This window comes from Pleurodeles waltl, chromosome 2_2 (assembly GCF_031143425.1).
Source record: "Pleurodeles waltl isolate 20211129_DDA chromosome 2_2, aPleWal1.hap1.20221129, whole genome shotgun sequence".
Classification (NCBI taxonomy): Eukaryota; Metazoa; Chordata; class Amphibia; order Caudata; family Salamandridae; genus Pleurodeles; species Pleurodeles waltl.
This window is the reverse complement of record NC_090439.1, coordinates 512580979-512602246: the sequence shown is the minus strand read 5'-3', so window position 1 is coordinate 512602246 and position 21268 is coordinate 512580979. Positions and strand designations below refer to the sequence as shown.

At 42.4% G+C, this 21268-nt stretch overlaps 1 protein-coding gene across 3 annotated transcripts in view; it reads right to left on the bottom strand.

The window, feature by feature from the left end:
* The window catches only part of TTC39C (tetratricopeptide repeat domain 39C), a 449102-nt gene that overhangs the window by 34438 nt on the left and 393396 nt on the right, over positions 1 to 21268 (bottom strand). For all 3 annotated transcript variants that reach the window (XM_069220027.1, XM_069220029.1, XM_069220030.1), the window contains one exon: positions 11022 to 11119. In XM_069220027.1, the coding sequence (XP_069076128.1) occupies positions 11022 to 11119 (98 nt within the window). The remainder of the gene's footprint in view (positions 1 to 11021; positions 11120 to 21268) is intronic.

Below are 21268 nucleotides of genomic sequence, written 5' to 3'. Positions count from 1 at the left end.
TAGTTTAGTGGATTTAGGCCTCAGGGTGAGGGAAGGGGGGTCAGAGTAGTTTTAGGAGGAGCAGATTTTAGGGGTGCATGGGGGTTTCAGGGCTCAGGGTGGGGTAGTTTTGGGAATTTAGACCTCAAGGTGGGGGGTTTGGGTAGTTTTGGGAGGTATTGAGGGGTGCATAGAGGGGGTTTAGGAAACAGGGTGGGGGGGTCGGGCAGTTTTTGGAATTTAGGGCCCAGGGCTGGGGGGGTCAGGGTAGATTTGGGGGCAAGGGTAGGGGTAGTTTTGTGGATTTGGGCCTCAGGGTGGGGGTGGGGTAGTTTTACGGGCAAGGGCGGGCGGTTAGGTAGATTTTAAGGGTAGGAGGGTGGGGGGGTTAGAGGTAGTTTTGTGGATTTAGGCCTTAGGGTACTTTTAAGAGCAGGGGCGGTTGGGGGAGTCGCGTAGTTTTTAAGGTTTGGGGCTCAGGGTGGGGTAAATTTAAGAACAGGGGCGTTTTAGGGTGCAGGGCACAGGGGGAATTTACCACGCATACTTCTTTGCCAAATATGCTTTTACAACAAAATTTGTTGTAAAGGCACACATGATAAAGTCATGCGTAGTAAAGACGCAGTTGTGGTTGTCACCACGTTGTTCAGACATGCATAGTTTTTGCATGTGTGGTTGTGTCACAAAAGGGCTAATAAATAAGCTTTCCTCTGCCCACCACGGGGTGGGGTATTTTTACAAGCAGGGATGTGGGTCAGGTAGATTTTAAGGGGGGGTAGAGGTAGTTTTGTGGATTTAGGCCTCAGGGCAGTTTTAAGAGCAGGGGAGGTTTGGGGGAGTTGGGGTAGTTTTTTAGGTTTAGGGCTCAGGGCAGGGTAGATTTAAGTACAGGGGTGTGTTAGGGTGCAGGGCACAGGTGGAATGTACCACGCATACCTCTTTACCAAATATGCTTTTACAACAAAATTTGTTGTAAAGGCATACATGGTAAAGCCATGTGTAGTAAAGACGCAGTCGTGGTTCTCACCACATTGTTCAAACATGCGTTGTTTTTGCATGCGTGGTTGTGTCACAAAACCACGAGATGGCTAATAAATAACCTTACCTCTGCCCACCACAAGGCATTGCTGAGCAAACAAAAGAACATCAGAAAGCTTGGCTTGCAAGGGGTTTTGGGCACTACAACCATCATTAAATCTGTTCCAGTGCCCAACATGGACAGACTTCGCAACTGAGCACCTGGCGGCAAGGATGACATCAATCACCTCATTTGAGAAGTCAAAAACAATTAATTGCCTCTTCTTAGTGTCCTTGCATGGAGATGCAGGCTGTGGTGACAAGGATGAAGGACCCTACCGTTTTGCTGAGAACGAGATCCTCTTTAAGTGGTATCATGATTGGAGGACAAATACTCAGGTGCTCTGGGTAAAACACGCTCCAGGTCCAGTCTAAAGCAATTAAGATGCCTTGCACCAAGTCTATCCTTATTTTCTCAGAATTCCAGGCACAGCAGGTAGATGTAGAAACAGTCCTTTATTCCATTCCAGGTGGAGTGCACCTCTGAGCAAATGTCTTGAAGGCAACTCTAACAGGCACAAATATTGACACTGAACATTGTTGATGGTAGTTAATAGATCTAGCCAGGTCGGACTCAACTGGTTGAAGATGCCTCTTGCCTGTTCGGATGGAGATACCACTTGTGTGATCAGCTTGTCTGTTCTGGCACTCAAAGACCCTGCTAGATGGCAGGCTATCAAAAAGTTGTTCTGCTGGCCAGTCACTTCCATAGGCATAGGGCCTCCTAGCCCTGGACCCAGGGGCCCACTCCACTATGCTTGGTGCAATACCACAAGTGGATGTGTTGTTTGTGAGGATCTGTAGGAGCCTTTCTTTGACAGTTAGTAGGAATATTTTCAGGGCCAGGTGGAACACCCAAACCTCCAAATGGCTGATGTGGAGCTGGCTCTACCCCAAGGACCAGAAGCCTCTTATCTCCATTTCTTCTAGGTGCCCCCCTCCACCCCACCAGTGATGTGTCTGTCACAACCAGGAAGTTTGGGTAGGGAAGGGTGAGTGGAATGACACAGGTCGGGTTGGCCATCACAACAGATCTTGAGCCATCTCCTGAGAGATCTGGATAGAACTGGAGAGGAAGCCCTGATCCTGGCCCACTGAAACCTGAGATTCTACTAAAGGGCTTGCATATTCCATCTGGCATTTGGGACAAGAAGGATCAGAAGGCTGGGAGTCCAAGAAACCTCAGAGCTGTCTCCTCAAGGACCTGGGACTGAACGCAAACCATTGGGATCATATCCTGAATGTCCAAGTCTCGCTGCGGCTTAGGAAAGGCCGTCACCTCCAATGTGCTCAGGACTGCTTCAATGCATCAATTTTATGTGTGGGGTACAGGAGGGACTTCAGCTTGTTGACGGAATATCCCAGAGATGTCTGAAGTAACAAGAGTAGCACTGTCCTCACTCCTCTGAGTGTTGCACCCATTCGTGGCACTCTAGGGTAACTTCCTGCATCACAATTGCAAACAGCTACTCCGAAAGTCACTCCAGTGGGGCAGCAATGTGGGGAAGGGAGGATATGAAAGGCAGGGCATAGTCTCTTTGAACAATATGTAAGCCCCAGCAGTACGATATGATGGATCTTCAGCAAGGGAGGAAATGCAATATTCTGCCTCCTAGTGTGCAGGTATGAGTCTTAGAGGGCAAACTAAAGCAGCTTGGTACCGGCAGCAGGCTGAGAAGAATTGGAGGACTGCTGACCCTGCTGGTTTGAATTGTCTACCAGTGCCACATTTGTGGCCTTGAAAGAACTTGTTTGGTTGTTGTGGTACATTGGGGGGGGGGGATTGGTCCTGTTCGTAAGCCAGCCCCCTGAACAACCACCATATTTTCTCTACTGATTAGGGATTCATCCATATCCCCAAGGGGGTCACTTTGGAGCAACTATCCTTTTGTGGTTTCAGCCCTTAATCAGCCTTTTTTCAAATAACCTGGAGCCATCAAAGGGCATGTCAATTAAGGATGCTTGCACATTGCCAGTGAACCTGGCTGACTGCATACCGGTGTGCCTCTTGACCAGCCTAGCTCTGAGCATATATCTGGCAGCAGCCTGGTCATCCTGTATTGTTTAGGTTCTGAGGTCTCTCTGATGGCTGGCAAAATGTTGCTGGACATGTATTATTGTGCATGGTAGTAAACTGAAAACAAACTGCATTGATAGATGTGAGAGCTGGACTGGTTGAAAAATATACTCTCTTTCCAAAAGCATCAAGCCTCTTGATTCCCTAACTGAGGGGCTGGTCCAAAGGGAATTTAGATTAACCTTACTTGCTGATGCCTAAACAATAGGCTCTCAGTTTGTTAGGTTCTTAGAAAGTCTGGTTCACTGAGGGCCGGTTCATATTGCGCTAGCTGACTGACTGGCATGCATAACCTTGTAGCCTGAGAGGCACTAATAAGGGCATCATTAAATGCAATACCATTGCAGATGAAGCTGGCCTGGCTGCAGAATTTCAGTTAATATATTTGTTTTGAACTCTGTACTGGATAACTGCAATTCTAGTGCTTCCGCTGCCCTTCAAACCACTTCCATTCTTCCATTTGTGGCCAAGTGGCAAGTCTATCACAGTTTCAGGAGATGTATCAAGATCACTGGCATTTTTAAGTCTGCATACAATGAACCCTCAGTATAATAAGAGGGAAGGAATCTGTCCCCTTCTTCTCCAGCATCAATCTTTTGAGGTACATTGAGTGCTTCTTGCAAAACGTTTGAAACAGAACCAAAAACAGCATCTATTCTCTGCTCCTACCGACGCTGGTATGGAGGCATTACATTAGAATTTATCTTTATGACCATCAGTTGTGTCTTTGCAGTCTCATAGTGTGACATAAGCCTGGATCGGGCCAACATCAGTTTGTTGTCAGACACTGGCACTGTATTATCAAGCAACACTCCTGAAGTAGGTCCTGGTGGTGGAATGTGCGTGGACCATGGCACTGGGATTAAAGACAGTGCTGGAGTAAGCAAGGACCTGGGTTTTGGTAGGGGCAGACAGCATCAGGAATGGACCAGCTGGTGGACGTTATGCTGGAGGCCCCTGCAGCTCCATGGGGCCAAAGGTGCACCAGAGGGGACCAGAACTGTAGTAAAGATCTGCAGCATTGCCTCTTTCGAGGCTGTGATTTGCAATGGGTTAACAATGGCCCAGAGAATTTGGGGAATGCCAAATTTACAAATTCCCTGATTGATTGATTGACGAGCAACTGCAGGATTGGTTCAGATTCAGGACACAATGAAGGAGTATGCACCTTCAAGAGGTGGGATGGGCTTGATACCCACTTGTCTTTCTTGTGCTTGTGTATAGACTTCGACTTACTGGAAGATTTAAACTCGGAAGTGAATTTCTTGCAGGACTAACCTCAAGACCAGGACCATGACTGAGCCTGCGACTTGGAGTGGAACAGGACTGATGCTTCAACTGCAACCTATCTTGTGTACGGTGACAGAGGTTTTTTTTATTCTGGTCCCGAATCGCGTTGGGGTGCATGAGGGAATATTTGAGGCACGACCTGAAGTTGTAATCGGAGCCCATGCCCCACAGGCATACTTCATGAGGGTGTTTAACAGAATGCTGAGGCCTAACCTTCTCCTCTTCCTGTATGAAATATCTGATATTAGTTGCCCTGTTCTCGTGGTGCCAAAAACTCTAATGACACTCCTTAGTAGTCGGAACAACTTCTACTCATTGAATAATATTTATAAGTGCTGAGTGTCAAAAAATTCCTTGCTTGTCACAAAAACAATGTTCATCCAGTTTCCAACATCCACTTTCATCGTAAGTTCAGAAAAAATAATCTTCATTCATACTCCAAAATTTGATTAAATTACTTTATTTCTCATGATTCATCAGACCAAACACTTGGCAAGGCCAAGGTGCTACCCTACAGGAATATATTTTGCAGCAATCCAAAAATGAATGGGGTATTACAGTAACTTCCTCTACATCTACCGAAAAAATTGGATTTTTGGAACTAACAATGTACGTTGAGCACAACAAGTTAAAAAGCTGTCTACATAGAAAAGCAACAGCGGCAAACTCCATCATGCATGATACGAGCTGTCATCCTAAAACAGCAATTTAAAATATACCCAAAGAGGACTTTTTAAGGAATCAGAAGAAACTGTAGTGAACAGGGGGGCCTACAGATGCAAGGCACTGGAGCTCACAGATCACATGAAAAAAGAGGATATGACAAAACATCTTTAACTATAATTATGCACGATACAGAAGCAATGGACAAAAAAACAATTTTTGCAAAAGTCATCAAGAAAGTCGGTAAGGGCAAAAACGATCGGATTTATCATTGAATACAATAATGGGCACCCTCATATTACAAAAATACTGAGACAACACTGGACACTCCTCAGACGTCAAACACAATCATAGGATGAGACTGAATATTTCCCACAAATGAGCTTTAGAAGAGCACCAAACCTGAAACAAAAAATAAATCATTCAGTTTTCCAGGAAAGGAGAAGGGGACAACTAACTTTCTGAAGCAACCCATTGGTTTCTATACCTATATGAACTGCTCCATTAGAAAACTGGGTTTAAATAAAACTTATTAATATACAATAAATAATTACAGAAGCCAAATCAGAGATTGGACCAACTGTGAAAGTACCTATGTAGTATATAATATAATTTGCCCATGAGGAACCAGTTACATCTGCAGCACCATTAGACCTCTAAAGCACCACATGCAAGAGCATTATCGCAAAATACAAAAACTGGATTTGAAACAACCACTGGTAGAACATTTTATGAAATTTCAACCACATCAGACGACTTTCTCTTTTGGGATTGAGACACTGAGTAGAAACCCCAGAGGAGGTGTTATGGAAAACTTGCTACATAAACAGGAAAGCACCATGATCCTAAAATGTCACACAGTGAAACAGGATCTGAATAAGGACCCTGAGCTACATAATTGGTTGTTATAATTTTCTGTACATACATAGGTTCTTGAAATTTGGTCGTGATGTTTGGTAGAACAATCTTCGTCATAATCACAAAACAAGATGTGATAATATAGCTATTCTACTTGCAAATATGTATGGTCGTATCCAGTTTGGACCCACATGATCTGTCTTCCCACCTCTGCCTTGGGGAAATTCAATATCACTACACTATACCCTAGATCAAGGGGCATTGAATGAGGGTAACTCTGCTACGAAATTGGTTTGCATTTTCCTAAATATACATCTGTTCTCCTACAATTCTTGTGTTATGTTATTTAGCTTGGTCCTATCCAATTTGCTATTTTATACTTAATTTAGGGTACCTTAATAGCAGTTAATTCAATATCTGACAAGGATGTTCCACAATAAGGGAAGGACTATGCAAAACATTTACCTCCAGACCTCTCACTATTATTGATTAAAGAAAGAGTACAATGAGAGGAAAATAAACATTATTTTGAGGTAAGTGTAGAAAATAGCAAAGGAATTAGACGATATATTCCAATAATTATATCAAGTAATAGACCTGGGATTAATGGGCAAAACATTGCTAATGAACAAACCAAAGAGGTCTTTAAAAGTAATTTACCAACAATGGAATATTCCTAAGTGTTGAACAAATTGGTCTCTTAATATATTGCCACAAGTCCCTCTTTTTATAAAAATGCTTGAAGTGACAACTCCGTAACATTAGATAAGAACTTCTTTTGTCCCAGGTCCGACTACCGGTACTTATGAAACTATTGTTTTCTTAGTCCTTCCAAGACGGGGGCACCGCAAAACGTGCGCCCCTACCGAAATTAAAAAAGGACTAATCCCCTTGGGATCATTCAATATAGCTCTGACACACAATGCAGAGACTAACTGCAACATTTACCGATACCAGGTAGGAACTCCTGGGGTTCTGTTTCGACAACTGTATTCTTTTTTTATTTGAGACTCGCAACAACGTGACCCGATATATTAAAGGACCATGATCACTCTCATTAATTTGGCAAGGTAGCGCTGTTAGTCCGTATATAATGGGGAGGTATTATTAGCGGCTTTCATAATGAGGCTGTCTAATATATCACACGTTTTAACAAATGTGCATGCGACCTACACTAAAACTGGGTCGCTATCGTCATAGCATTCTTCAACTGCATGACTTTTTAAATATGAACATGACCCATTAAATCTCAGAGCTGAAAGGCAGTTTGTGCTCATTATGGATCCTGGAATTTACCAAATCGATTTTTACAAATAGGTTAAAGCCGATTATCTAATGTTACATTACCCCATGAACTGAGGGACTTTTCCCCGGGGGTGCAATCAATACCACAACAGTGGCATGTGAAACTGAAGCGTTAGATGAATTCCTGTATATTTTCATAGCACCAAAAATGCATGTTTAATACCAACAGTATGCATTCTCACCTTTATTCAAGGTCCTCTTTGCAGATCTTAAATTAAGACAAAGGGGGTTATTACAACTTTGGAGGAAGTGTTAATCCGTCCCAAAAGTGACATTAAAGTGACGGATATACCACCAGCCGTATTACCAGTCCATTATATCCTATGGAACTCGTAATACGGCTGGTGGTATATCTGTCACTTTTGGGACGGATTAACACCTCCTCCAAAGTTGTAATAACCCCCAAAGTGTTCAACAGACTCAGGAACAAATGCAACTTAGAAGTCTAAGTATTTTGACCCACATAGTATAAAATACCAGTTTATAATTCACTAACATATGGTAATGTGTTTTAGCTACTTAGGAGAAATACTTTGTTATGAGAATTATTTGAAAAAACCCTTACTCCTTCCCTCCTTACAGTCATTTCTTGATAATAGGCTCAGAGAAAGCAAAATGTGAATATGGTTTTAGGGTATGCTTTCTTTCACTATGTTTTTTTATGAAGCACAAGCACACCTTATAGAATTATAAAGTACACACAAAATAAAGATTTTAAAGTCACGATATGTCACAAAAAGGGTGTTGTGCACACAAATTAAACAGAATGGTATGTAAATGTGAATTTGTTTATCTTTCCTTAGCCTTGAAAAAGCCCTGGCCACGTGGGCAGTGAAACATGTGCTGGCTACAATGTTCAATCTGATGAATTGGCTACCAGTGTTTGATCTGAGGAATTATGAGAAATAAAGCAATTACTTCACGAGGGTCCATGATTGAAATCTGCTTCCAGCAGTTTCAGCACAGCCTAAACCCTGTAGTTTCAGCCGGGACATCGTAACCTAGCACACTACAAAATGTTTTAGGAGTCTTTTGGAAGATCAAAGTTAGGAGAGGAGCAATGGATCCACTTCAAACAGTGCAGAAAGAAGGGAACTGATATCACCCCATACAGACAGTGCTTATTTGAGGCTTTGCCTGTCGTTTCTAGGGTGGTATGGAGAGACCAAGGAGACACATGACACTACCTACCTGCATGCAAGAGCATTGCTGAAGAATTCTTAAGATCCAGTCTGGTGGAAATACAAAAAGTGAGTATGCAAAATATTTTAATATTTGATAACCTTTTGAGAAACATATTGGAGACAACAAAAAACAATGACAATAGAACCATATAAATAACCAGAATGCATTAGTTTGTCACAGGAATACTAAAAATAGCATTTACAATATATGGAAAAAACTGAATTAATTACTTCTGGTGGTCTGATAAAAAATGTGTGACCTTTTGTTGGACTTTCTCTGCAGGGTCAAACCCACATGTTTTGCCTTCTTGTTTTTGTTGGCATTCCGTCTCTCTGCAATTTACCACTGCTAACCACTACTAAAGTGCTTATACTCTCTCCCTAAAACATGGTGAAATTGGCCTACACCTGTTTGGAACATTCAATTCACTTAAAAGTCCCTAGTACAAGGTATTACATGTACATAGGGACTGTAACTTAAATGCTATTAGTGGGCCTGAAGCCCTCATTGTGCCACCCACTAATGGAGCCCTTTAAAACATGTCCCAGTCCTGCCATTGTAGTCTGTCGTGCAGTTTTAACCAGGCAACGTCCACCTTTTGCCAGACCTAAACCTTCCTTTTTAATGAATTAAAGCCACACCTAAGGTAGTCCCTAAACAGCCCATTGAGCAGAGTGCCTTGTATTTATAAAGTAAAACATGTGCTTTTTCAGTTTTATATGCTTAGGAAGTGAAAAACTCTCAAATTAGTTTTTCACTACTATAAGGCCTATCTCTCCCATTGGATAATATTGGGTTAGCTTATTAAATTTCATAAGTGCTCATTTGTGATTGGAAGCAGGTAGAAATATCATGTTTGGACTCCAATGAGATATAATTAAAAATTCCCTTTAATAGTAAAGTCAGATTTTAGATCACAATGTTGAAAATGCCACGTTTATGAAGTTGGCATTTTCATGCTCAAAAGCTACTAAGGTGTTCCAGGAGTTTCCAGCAGCTGGGCCTGTTAATTCTCCCCTATTAGAATGTGTTTTGGGCCCAAACAGTGAACAGCAGAGGACTAGATGGAGGCAGGATGGTTGGGGTAGAGTTGTTCCCTGCCCCACTTACATTTCAAAGGGCTTGCCTCCAGCACACACAAAGAAACATAACACTAGTTGTGTGTGACCCTACACTACTTTGAGCCTCTGCAGGGGAAGCAAAGAACTTTCCAGAACCAGATGTGGGGGTAACCTAGAAAGTAATCCCTACTTCAAAGAATAACATCAGGTATAAATATTGGACCTCCTGAGACACTCTTCAATACATTCCTGGACCTGTGGAAATTACAGAGGAAACACTGCCTTGTTTCCCACAGGACCACCCTGCTACTTGAGGCTTGGCTTGTCTCCTCAGAGGACTGCTCTGCTGCTTGAGACATGCCGTGTGTTCCGGAGAACTGCCTTATTTATTGAGGCTTGTCTTGTTCCTCAGAGGACTGCCCTGCTGCTTGAGGTCTACCTGTTTTCAGGCTTGCACAGCTCTCTACGAAGGAAGACTAGACCTGTTCCTTTCATTCCAGGAACTCCAAGGCTGACCTTCTGTTCTGAGCTATAGGGACACAATACGTTCTAGAGGCCTCCCAGCAACTGCCCAGCTGATTTTCTACAACTTGACCAGCCTGGATCTGCCTGAGCACTGCTGGTGTCTGCTAGAGTGAGCCCTGATCCTCACGAGGTGCCTCTACAGGTGCTGGACCCTTGACTGGCATCAAAGTGCACTCCTCTAAAAGAAAACTAAAAAATTCCTGACATTCTGGACTCTACGATCCAGACTCTGAGAAGGTAACTTTTTCAGCAGGGACTAACCTAGTTCCTGTATCTGGCCCACCCTCCATTGTTGTTGTCTTGAACTTCTGACTTCCCTCACTTCAGGACAACCAAATGACTGTGAGTGACGATTTGTGCTTTTAGGAGCTAACTTTCCAGTTCTTCTAATTGGATTTTTGTCATTTTGGATTTTGGTCTAATTTTATGTATTAATATGTACTCTATTTTTTCTAAATTGTGTTGGGATTTTTTGTGTTGTGTTTTTACTTTGTTACTGTTTATGTGCTGCATAAATACAGTGCCTCTAACTTAAGCCTGGCTGCTTTTGTGCCAAGCTAACAGAGGGTTAAGCACATGTTAGTTTAACGACTTTTGTGGTTCACCCTGACAAGGACTGCAGTTGTTGCTTGAGTAGGGTTTACATCTCCCTTAACCAATAATCCCATTTCTTACACCTGTGCTGCTGTTTAACTGCTTTTGAGATAGATGTCATTTTCTTCTACTTCTTCTTAAACTTAATAATTAACAAGCCAGAATAACATGGATACTGAATGGACATGTTTGGGTGCAGGGTATCTAACCTTCCTTTGTTGAAATTATTGTGATAACTGTAACCGTCTAAACAAACAGAATAAAATTAATTTGAAGTTGTTAATTTTTTGATTTTACATTGTGTCTTCTAGTATTCATTGTCCCTCATTAACGCATTTGGCATGACATACGTTCAACAGTAACATAATAAGTTTGTTGTAAGTAGGATTGAACACTGAACAATTTACCTGTATTGCATCTTCTGAGTTTCCTAAGCATTTGTGTATGGAACCAAGAAGCAGGTTTTTCAAACCCAAGACCGATGGGTCAGTCACCTCCTGACAAGCTTAACAAAAACAAACACACCAGAAATAAATATCCTGTTGCATTATTGTCTTGTATAAATATAATTTCTTTTGCATTCTTTAGTGCTGACAGCAATACGATATGTTCTGTCCTAAACACTAACAAATTAGCATATGCAAATCAACAGTAAACAGACACAACAGGGCAAGACACCTGAACATTAAAGTGCCAGTTTTGGAAATTTTCTGCAATACAGAAACCCTGTTCCGTACAAATCTAGAGATTAGGAAGCAATTCTACGCTGTCCTGTTGAAATACTGTATTTCACCAGTCCATCCGATCCTTCTAAAAAAAAAAACACAGCTATTGCTAAATCCATTAATAATAATTTGGAAAGCATAACCTAAAAAAATTGTTTGTGCCCTAAAACTGGAAAAAGCTTAGATAGTTGTGAATCTTAGGTCAGCCTCCTACAAAGTACACACATTTAGGAGTGCAAATATTGTAAGCAAAAGAGTGTTGAATGAATGAAAAACGGCCAACCAAAATGCTTGATGATAAAATCAAACAAGCAGTGGCAATGCCAATATATCTGTAACATGATTTCTTTTGGCTTTGTCAATGCATGTATTTTTCCCTCAAAAGGTTACTGTGCACCCATATGCTGCTGCCATCTTCAAATGTTTTTCGTTTAGTTTTAAGAAAAATCATCCAGGGATGGTGGTCGGTTATGCATGCGCAGGACGGTAAAACCTGGAATGGATTTTTTCTTTTATTTTTAAGTAAAATATCTCAAAGATGTCATACAATTGTGAACCTCAGTGGCCACCTTTGAGTGTTTTTTACTTAAAACCAAAGAAATGCACATATAGTGGCCAATTTAGAATGCTTGTCCTTTTGGTTAAGAAAAGGCATTCAAAGAAGCACACTGCACATACACAGCTGCCAACAGTGATTTGTTTCTTAAAGTTAAAAAATTCAAGATGGCCACTGTACAAAGAAAGATAAGGGTGGCTATCTTGGAATGGTTTAAAATCCATTTAAAGGTGGACAGTAGTAGAGTGACAGGTAGAGATGACAGCATGAGACAGTGCAGGGGAAACTGGCTCTAGGGTACTTATTAATCAGAAAGAGAAGGGTCCAAAAGAAGAGAGATCAGGGAGATGCACATAGTGGGAGAGAAACTTATTCACTGCAAAGCAGGGTTATAAACTCAGCAGTAGAAGGATACAATTCAAGCAATCAAAGTACTGTGAAACCGAATTGCTCTTTGGGTGGGACAAAGACAACTGAAAAATAATAGTGCACACGCCTTAATGCCAGGAGTGTGTCTTGTACATATCTGTTTTATAATGATTACAAGTGAGACATAGTAGGGACACTAAATCGTCCTTTGATAAATCACTCAAATACAGCTGTCCCATACCTATTTTACTGAGTTACTTCTTTCACTAGATACTTGGAGTCTGATTCACAAATCCATTGGTTATGAGTGCAGATGGCTGTATATAAGAGTGCAAGGTGTTCACCAAAAGATACATTGCACTTGCAAATACTTTTAGTACTGTGAAATATTACCACACACTTCTATTTTTTCTGCAGACGTAAAGGTCCATGCATGAAATAGGCAGGGGATATAATACTGTGTCATATACCTTCAATGCTTGTGTACTCCTACAAGATTATCAGTTTGTGGCCATTCACAAATTTCCTTTCGACCATATCACACCTTTGAAGTGGTCAGAAGGTTGCTCATTCCAAAGGCTGAAATAAACCCCTTTCAAGAGTGGGAAGTTCATGCAGGTGTAAAGGAAGGGGTTTCCCCATTGCAAAATAAAATTCCCAGTGGAGAAAATAAAATGTGCTTTTGCAGAGGTACAGCTGTTTGGCAGTATGCCATTGCATATGGCATACAATCTGCAATGCTTAAATGCCAACACCTAGGGCTACCAAATGGGTTTTCAAAACTTTGAGGTGTATGCGTGAAAAGCTTTTTAGACTTGTACTTAGAACGTTTTGTAAATTCCTAAAAATCGTGAAAGTACATTCAAGTGAGAGTGGAAATCTCTGAACGTACTTTCACACGTTGTTTTGGGTGCTGTTGCTTCTATGTGCTAGCAAATAATACTGTGACTTGTAGATAAAGCTCAGTTCAGATGTAGTAATTTCTCCTTAGTATAAATCAAGGTGCAAAACTAGAAGTTGAAGAGTGATAGTGAGCAAGAAGGAAGTGGGTTGATGTGCTAAAGCTTCTAGGTGTAATACTGCTTCGCAGATTAACATATGTATATACATACAGTAAATAACACTGAACAAAATGGCAACATTGGCCATAAAGCAACACTGTTCTCAATATCATGCTGTCTCCTGTACCAATCATCATTTCTTAGCAACTTTGACAATGAGATCCATTCTCTGTGTGAAAACATATTACCTAATGGTCCTCATCCAAAGCGGTGTATGATGCCCTAAATGCCAATTTTAGGAGCCGAGGCTCGTCATAACCAACATTCTGCCAGAACACAAATGTGATTAATGTTTGTTGGAACTCTTGACATGTGCTCACCACTGGGGCTTTGGTTGACTTCTAGGTCACCACTATAATTATTTTACCTAAAACTAGTGCTAGATACAGGAGCCTGCCACCTTATTTTCTTTTTCCACAGGCAAGGCATTTGGACCACCAATAACAGCTCTGACCTGCCTACCTATTTTTAGGGTCTTAGTCCACAACATGCTATGATGCTGCAGGGTCATACGTTATGAAAGAATCCTGCCTCTGGGGAGCTGGATGAAGCACTCAGGATTAGCCTGCAAATCGTCAAGGGTGCGAGGTACTTCTTGTTCAGATCCAAGGAATCAGTTTAAATATCATGCTCCTTGAGACCTTAGAAGCATAACTCAATCAAGTTTCCAGTGCACCTCCTCTACATCCTTGCCCAGATCCACAGCCCACTTGTCTTTCACAGAGGTCAGATCAGGTACCACTAGGGTGATGAGGGCACAGTGAAGTTGTTACCATTTTTTTACTAGCCCTTAGATTCCACTGTCTTGGTAAGTAGTGTAACACTAACTGGGTAGGGGGCTCTTGATTCTTTGATCCAAAAATCGAACATATTCCGTTCTCTACCTTCCAATACAATTGGAACTGACCTATCTCAGAACGGTCTCAATACTCCGGGGACTGGAAAAAATAACAACCATGGTTATCAGACTCACTACCCGCCAGGCAGTCAGCTGTCTCTCCTATGTAAAACTATTTAGTCCAGGTAGGTATTCCAGTGATCTACTGGGAGAGCAGAGGACATATTTTCCAGTGTTAATATGGCATTTATCACAACAGTAGTTTTCAGTACCTGGCGACCTGACCAAGCATCTCCGCCAAGTGACAGGGCCTAGCAATCTGTCCAATTTCTCCTTTGCAGGACCTAATACATCATTCACATTATTTAAATACATTAATATGTCATCTGAATTCGATGATATGACATGGGTTTGGTAGTCAATCTTGATACCCTATGAACCTTTTGACTTCCGTGGACCCCTACATTATCATTACTGGAGCCCTGGGACCCCCACTGAATCTTTATTGGAATCAAGGGACCTCTTAGTGGGTCATTACTGAAAGCTGGGGACCTGATCTGATAATATTATTTAATTTTCTAAGCAGTCGCGGACCGCCAGGAGTCCCTGGACCACAGCCCTATGATATGCCTTCATGTCCCTTTTAAACCGCTAATTGCTCAATTGCTAGAGTAACAATCAAGGGAAAAATGGGGCATCACTGGCTAACTGCCCTCTCAAACGCATACCACTAGGATATCTTTCTGGTAGGGTGTACCCTCGCAGTCAGTTGGCGTACAGAAGGGGTCCTAAATTCACTTGTGCTAAGACCTGGAATAGGTAACACCAGCAAATTTTTTAGGTCAACTGTTAACACTCTGGGGCAAGGATTACTTTCTGAGGTGAACCACAGGTCTAATGTTAGGAACGCCGCTAGGTCCTAGTATAAATCTGCTTTGGTCTAGGTTCACTGATGATTTGGAATACAACGCAAAATTGTATTGCTATGGTTTTACTTAGTATGTTATAACCCAGGTTTAACATCAACAAAGGGCAGGATGAGATTCTATCTAAAATCTCACATCTGAATGTGGGGAGGGAAACTACCATTGCTTCTCTGGTCAATGCAGTCAGCAAACCATCAGTAGTCGCAACTAAATACATTTATGTCAACTTCGGAGTGAGAATGTCTGCAATAAGTGAGATAAAGTTCCTTGAAAAAGCCATCTGCAGCTGGCGATCTGCCTTTTGTGAAACTGCAGCTTTAATTTCGTATACCATTAACAGGGCATTTAGGCCTACCTTTGGTCCTTGGTTTGCAACTGCAGTGCTATGGTATCTCAATAATGACTTTTGCCTACAGGAGATATTGGAACTCCTGCTCTATATATGGTTCACCATAGTTGGCAGTATTTCCTGTTGTGTATGTGTTTACTGTTTCTCATTATTCTGCACAGATACTTGTCACAAGGGACCCTGCATGAACCTGATTTAGCAGTCTGACCAACATTCTAGCTGACCTGTAGCCCTTAGAGTGTTTTTTTGTACATATTCTCTATAGCCGAGACATTCATAACGTCCATCAGTAATTAGCATTTACCTCTCACATCTAATCTATGTGACCTAATCTCCTGCATATGTGGTCTCTTCAATTCTAGTGACTTCAACTCAACCTGCATCAGGTAATGTGACTTTTGAGATGAAGTCTGAACGCATACATAGTAGTGTAATGTGTAACTTAGAGGTGGTCATCAGACACTGTCATCATATGCTACATGTGATAGTCATAATCACAAATGGAGAGAGGGGCCTTTCAATCTCCACAAGCCAGCAGGACCTAAGCAGGAGAGAATGAGCCAGGCTGTAAGGCAGGACCCAACCGCTACTACAATGGAGAGGAAGGAATACCCTGCTACAAAGATTGAGACATCTATAAACTCCCACCACCCTTAAGAAACACAAAGTTAAGTGACAAATCTCCAGGAGGCAGGCACACAGGAGGGCGAGATGATGAGCCTGTCGTACATTGTGCACCAACTTTTTGTTAATCATTTCTGATTTTGCGAACCAACCTATGTATTATTAGATTGGTTCTCAAAATCACCATTCAGAGTGGGTTGCAGTTTGATCTTTCTCATTAATATTCATAAGGGATAGCACAAATTGCAACACTCCGAATTGATGCCATATCAGAAAGGGTTGACAGCTGATGTCAGCCAATGGAACACCTTCTCCTTTGAAATTGGGCTACTACCTCCCTTGAAGAGTCAGTAACCTATCATTTTGTTTGCAGCTGAAACTGCCGTCGAAAACAACTGATACACACCATTCTGAATCCTAATATATAAGGCCACTATGAGCATGACATTTCCAAATTTAAATTCTGTGTTTGTTTCTAATCTAATTCTGCGATTCGGTAAGCATGAATTGCAATATGGGTTTAGAATATACTAACATGCCATTTAGTGGTTGCACACCCTTTGATTCAGCAAATTGCAGATTTTGTGATCGCTATATGGCTTTGTGCATCTGGGCCAAAATGGCAGGCAGAAAAGTCAGGAAGGTGGGTCACATGGCCAAGAAAAGCAAATTATGCTCATTGGTGAGGGAAGGAGACCACCTTAACCTGGATCCACCTTTCTCTTCCCCTCACCCCACAAGCAGTGTATGCCCAACTAAAAGAACTATGGTCAAGAGTATATCTTACCCCAAGAAGCCTTTTTGAGGCAGGTGATGACTTGTCAGCATGCCATCCAATAGGCAGTAGAGAAGGGTTTTGCTGTCATACAGGATGTGCAGGCTGTTCAGCCCAGGAAACATGTTTTCCTTTAGGTCTTCTACCTCACCCCCTTTCGGCTTTGTCAGCCCTACCTATTTCACTACTCATCTTTAACCTAGTGCCCAAGTTGTGTTTCTCTGAGGAGCTGTCTGATACCCCTCCCCCAACAACCCCTTAAAGACATGCCCATAAAGGAAGAGGTGGTATTGTTCAACATACTATCAGACTTAGAGAACATGACCAAGAATGTATTCCTCCAGCCAAGGACAGAAGCTTCTGTGTTGGAGAAGTGGTTTTGTTGATGTTTGACTATTTGAGATGTCATTGGTGATGTCATAAATGATGTCACAGAACATATTATAAGTGATGTCATATGTGAGGTCATAAGCAGTGTATGGCAGGTGCCAAAGTTATAGTTAGCTCGGGTAACTTTAACTGGAGAATTTCTGTGTTTGCTTTAGTTCACAATGTTAATGTTGACAAATTCACCTAAATATAACGTTACTTTAACCTTTGTTTTTTTTGGTGTGAAATTCTAAGTTTTTTTTAAAAACATAAAAACAGATCTTTTTATCACACCTAACTATAACGTTACTTTATCCTTTGATTTTTCAGCGAATTTCTTTTTTTTTTCTTTTTTAACATAAAGTAATATCTAATTACGATACATACACCCAATCCTCCTGCTACCAACCGCCTACATGTAGCCAATCTCATGATGCACACACCCTTTGGCCGTGCGCAGTGGGGCGTTGACCACCAGGTCTGGCCTGCGACCAGACCCTGGGGCCAACCTCCGTAAAGACAGCCAACCCCACACTGCACAGGGCCTTTGGTCATGCACTGCAGGGGGTTGGCCACAGGGTCTGACCTTGGGGACCCCATTCCTCAGGGCCTTTTTTTTTTTTTAAGGGGTGGAGGGCTACATGTCCCTCTTCCCGAGCCTTGTAAGGACCTGGGGACACCATGTGCCAGGGCTGTTTGTTTTTTAATTAAAGGAGGAGGGGGGTTGCGTGGTCCCCTCCCTGAACCTTGTTAGGCCCAGGAGACCCCAACTCACAGGGCCATTATTAAAAATAAAGGGGGGGCCACGCAGCCATCTCCCTGCCTGGGCCAATTTTGGCATGGGGCCCTATCCCCAGGGCCTGGTGTAATTTTTAGGGGGAGGGGGCACGTGGCTCCCACCTCCTGGGGCTGATTTCAACCCTGGGGCCTTCAAACATAAATCTGGATGACCTGGTGCCCACCCAAGGCACCCACTATACTCTTTTTGGGAACTGCTGGGCGATCCCCAAGATCCCCACCGCCTCAGCCAGCTACCTGCATACAGCGTGAGGCGGAACTGCTCTCGCCTTCAGGGAGCAGCTCCTAATGCTCCGGGCAGGAGAAATATTTTGATCTGTTTCCCTGCCAGCTTCAGTGCAGGCAGGGAAACACATCAAATGTCTGCCCCCAGCGGGCGGTAGCATTTTCCAAACTCTCGCCTTCTGGGAGTGGACTTGGTGTTTGCTCCTGCTTGCCGGGAAATTAAAAAAAATTCTCCTGCCAAGCAAGAGCAAATGCAGGTTTCCCTGCCCGCCTCGGTGTGGGAAGAGAAACTGCTATGTCCTAGAGGTGGACTTCCTAGGACATAGCTACTGACCTGGCCCCAGCTTAATTGCTTCCCCTGAGCAAATAATAACTCAGGGAGTGGGGACCGCGTGGCTCCCTCCCTTAAAGTAATCAGCCCTGGAGGGAGGCTCCCCGGGGCCTTTTGAGGCATGGGGAGGGAGAATGCACAGCCCTCTCCCATATGAGGTATCTTTGGCCCTCGGGGCTCTGGAGGATTGAGGAGAGAGGCTACACACACACACACCTCTTCTCCTACATGAATACAAACCCAGAGGTGGGCTTATAATTAATAAATGCGGTCCAGCTGCAATTTCGGATTTTTTCCCCAATCCTGCAAGAGTCTTGCAGAATCATGGCATTTTTTGTTGATATTTTTTTCTTTTTTGGTCCGGGAGGTCTCTCTGTGTTCCTCCATGGGACCTGGGGGTCAGGGTATTCCTACCTTTCCCCCTTATACAATTTTATTTTTAATTTAGGACAGGGAACTAAGTCCCAAAGTCCTGTAACGGCTGCCAGCTAAATTTTTCTCATGTTGCTGTCTCCCACTGAAGTCTGACTCCAATAGGAGCGAGACAGCCCAACGGGGGAAATGTTCCCTGGGCCAATAATAATGCTCTATTTTTAATTTGCCGCTCCTGTAAGTGTGTCTCGAGACTCTTGCAGACCGAACCATCCAGATATAGAAATATTTTACAACCTTAATTTGTCAAAAACTACTGAACAGATTTACACCAAATCACAAAAAGCACAATCTGTGGACCAAGATATCGCGTTCTGCCAAATTTCGTGTAATTCCATTAAGCAGTGTTTGCTGTATCCCATCTTAAAGAAGTCTATGAAAAATGCATTCATATATATATTTGTAACTTGTTTGCATATAAGAAGGGATACATTTGTATGTGAGTGAGTGAAAGGGTAGTGATTGTTGAGTTACCAATATGTTTTTAAGATGTTAGGGTTGGTGTGCATAAGAGATATGTTCTTCACATAATTTATGGCCAGTATAGGTTGTGACTTGGAACCCGCTCTGTGCTGGGAACAGGGGTCACTGGAACTCAGCAGCTACCTGTTGGCCATAGGTTGCACTTGGTGTATAACTTGGTCCTGCAAGTCTGACCAGTGTCCTATCGGATAGGGCCAAAATGAGCTTGTTGTGTAGGTGGCCATTCGGAGTCCCCAGTAGGTGGTGATGGTGAGCATAAACCTCTCCATATTAGAAATACCATGTCACACACAGTCTTGCTGGGTAAAAAAGTCCTCCTAGAGAGATGCTTTCCATCCAGAAATACCATCATGCATGTGTCGTAGTTACACTTGGCCAGCTGGGTGCCTAAAGGTGGATGGCTTGCTTCAGGTTGATGCGAAACAGCAACAGTAAATGTTAGATCTGAGTAGCTCACTGCTCACCTGGGGAACCCTGTCTCTGTGACGCCAGAGATACTGTTGGGCTTCTATATTGGTGAGAGTGTGGGACTGGGAATCAATCTGCGGTACCTCCATAGGGGAGCATTGAGGTGAGACATTGTCTGCCTTCTTCACAGTGAGGTTATTTTCTATTGAGCAGGATGGACTGTACTTTGACAGCATTTGAGACTGTCTGATGCCAAAACAATAAGCCACAGAAGGGGAAGTGGGGTGGGTAGTGGGTGCAGCTTGCATTTATGTGCTTTAAATTGTTATGGGTGTCTAGTGTGTGTGACATGTCTGCCAGTGTGGTAATTTTAAATTCATGTAATAAATAATGGTACATAGCAACTGTATACATTTCATATTGTTCCGTCAAATGAAGAGTGTGGAGGTATGCATGAACTCAAACCTTATGTTATGTTTAATAGTTTTAGACATACATCTACACTCTTCCTTATCTGCATAGTTCTTAGAGTGTGTTAAACTAGGTATACACTTACATGGAAATCATGTATAATCTTTGAGAAGACTGTATAGTCAGAGAAATACACTGTATAATAAGTGACAATGCAATACATGCATAAACTTCCAAATGTAGATTTCCCTTTGAGATTCAAGCACTGGACCTTTGGATGAGTCTGCAACCCAACAAAAGGATTCACACAGCATACTAGCTAAGAATCCAAACAGGTATTGAGAAAAGGATAATTCTTTCATGGGTGTACACAGTCTCTCACAGTCAGAAAAAAGAAACTGAAGAAAATAGCCACTTTTGTCGAAGTTACTTACCTTTCTTAATGTTCTTTCTTCTACAGTATCTATCTAGCTGCATATTAATCATCTTTTGAATATTCCTTAGGTGTCAGACCAGATCTGAAAACTTTTCAGCAGTACCTATGCATGCTGGAAGGTGGTGCTTTGTAACTTCGCACTGACACCATTTCATTCGAAAAGGATGTGTGGAGCATATATAGGTGCCACTCCAGTGCACTGATATCAGTTGCTTTAAACACTGTTTGCACCCTCAGCCAAAGGTCTTCTAAAGCAAATTGGAAGACAGTGTGCAGATTCGTAGACTTTGGACGTTATTAATGGAGAGAGTCCAATCAAAGAATGGGGAGGCTGGAAGGGTTAGTGAGGAATCTGCAGGTACAGTCCCTATCACAAAGAGCGTTCTCAAAGGTACGGAACTTGTTCTTCTGATAGGGACTTTTATCCTCAGATTCCTCACCTTTTGACTATATACCAAAGCAGTAGCTATTTGAAGGTTGGTCTGTGAATGCACTCAAATCAGAAACTCCTGGTTCAAGGACCAATAGAGCAAAATGC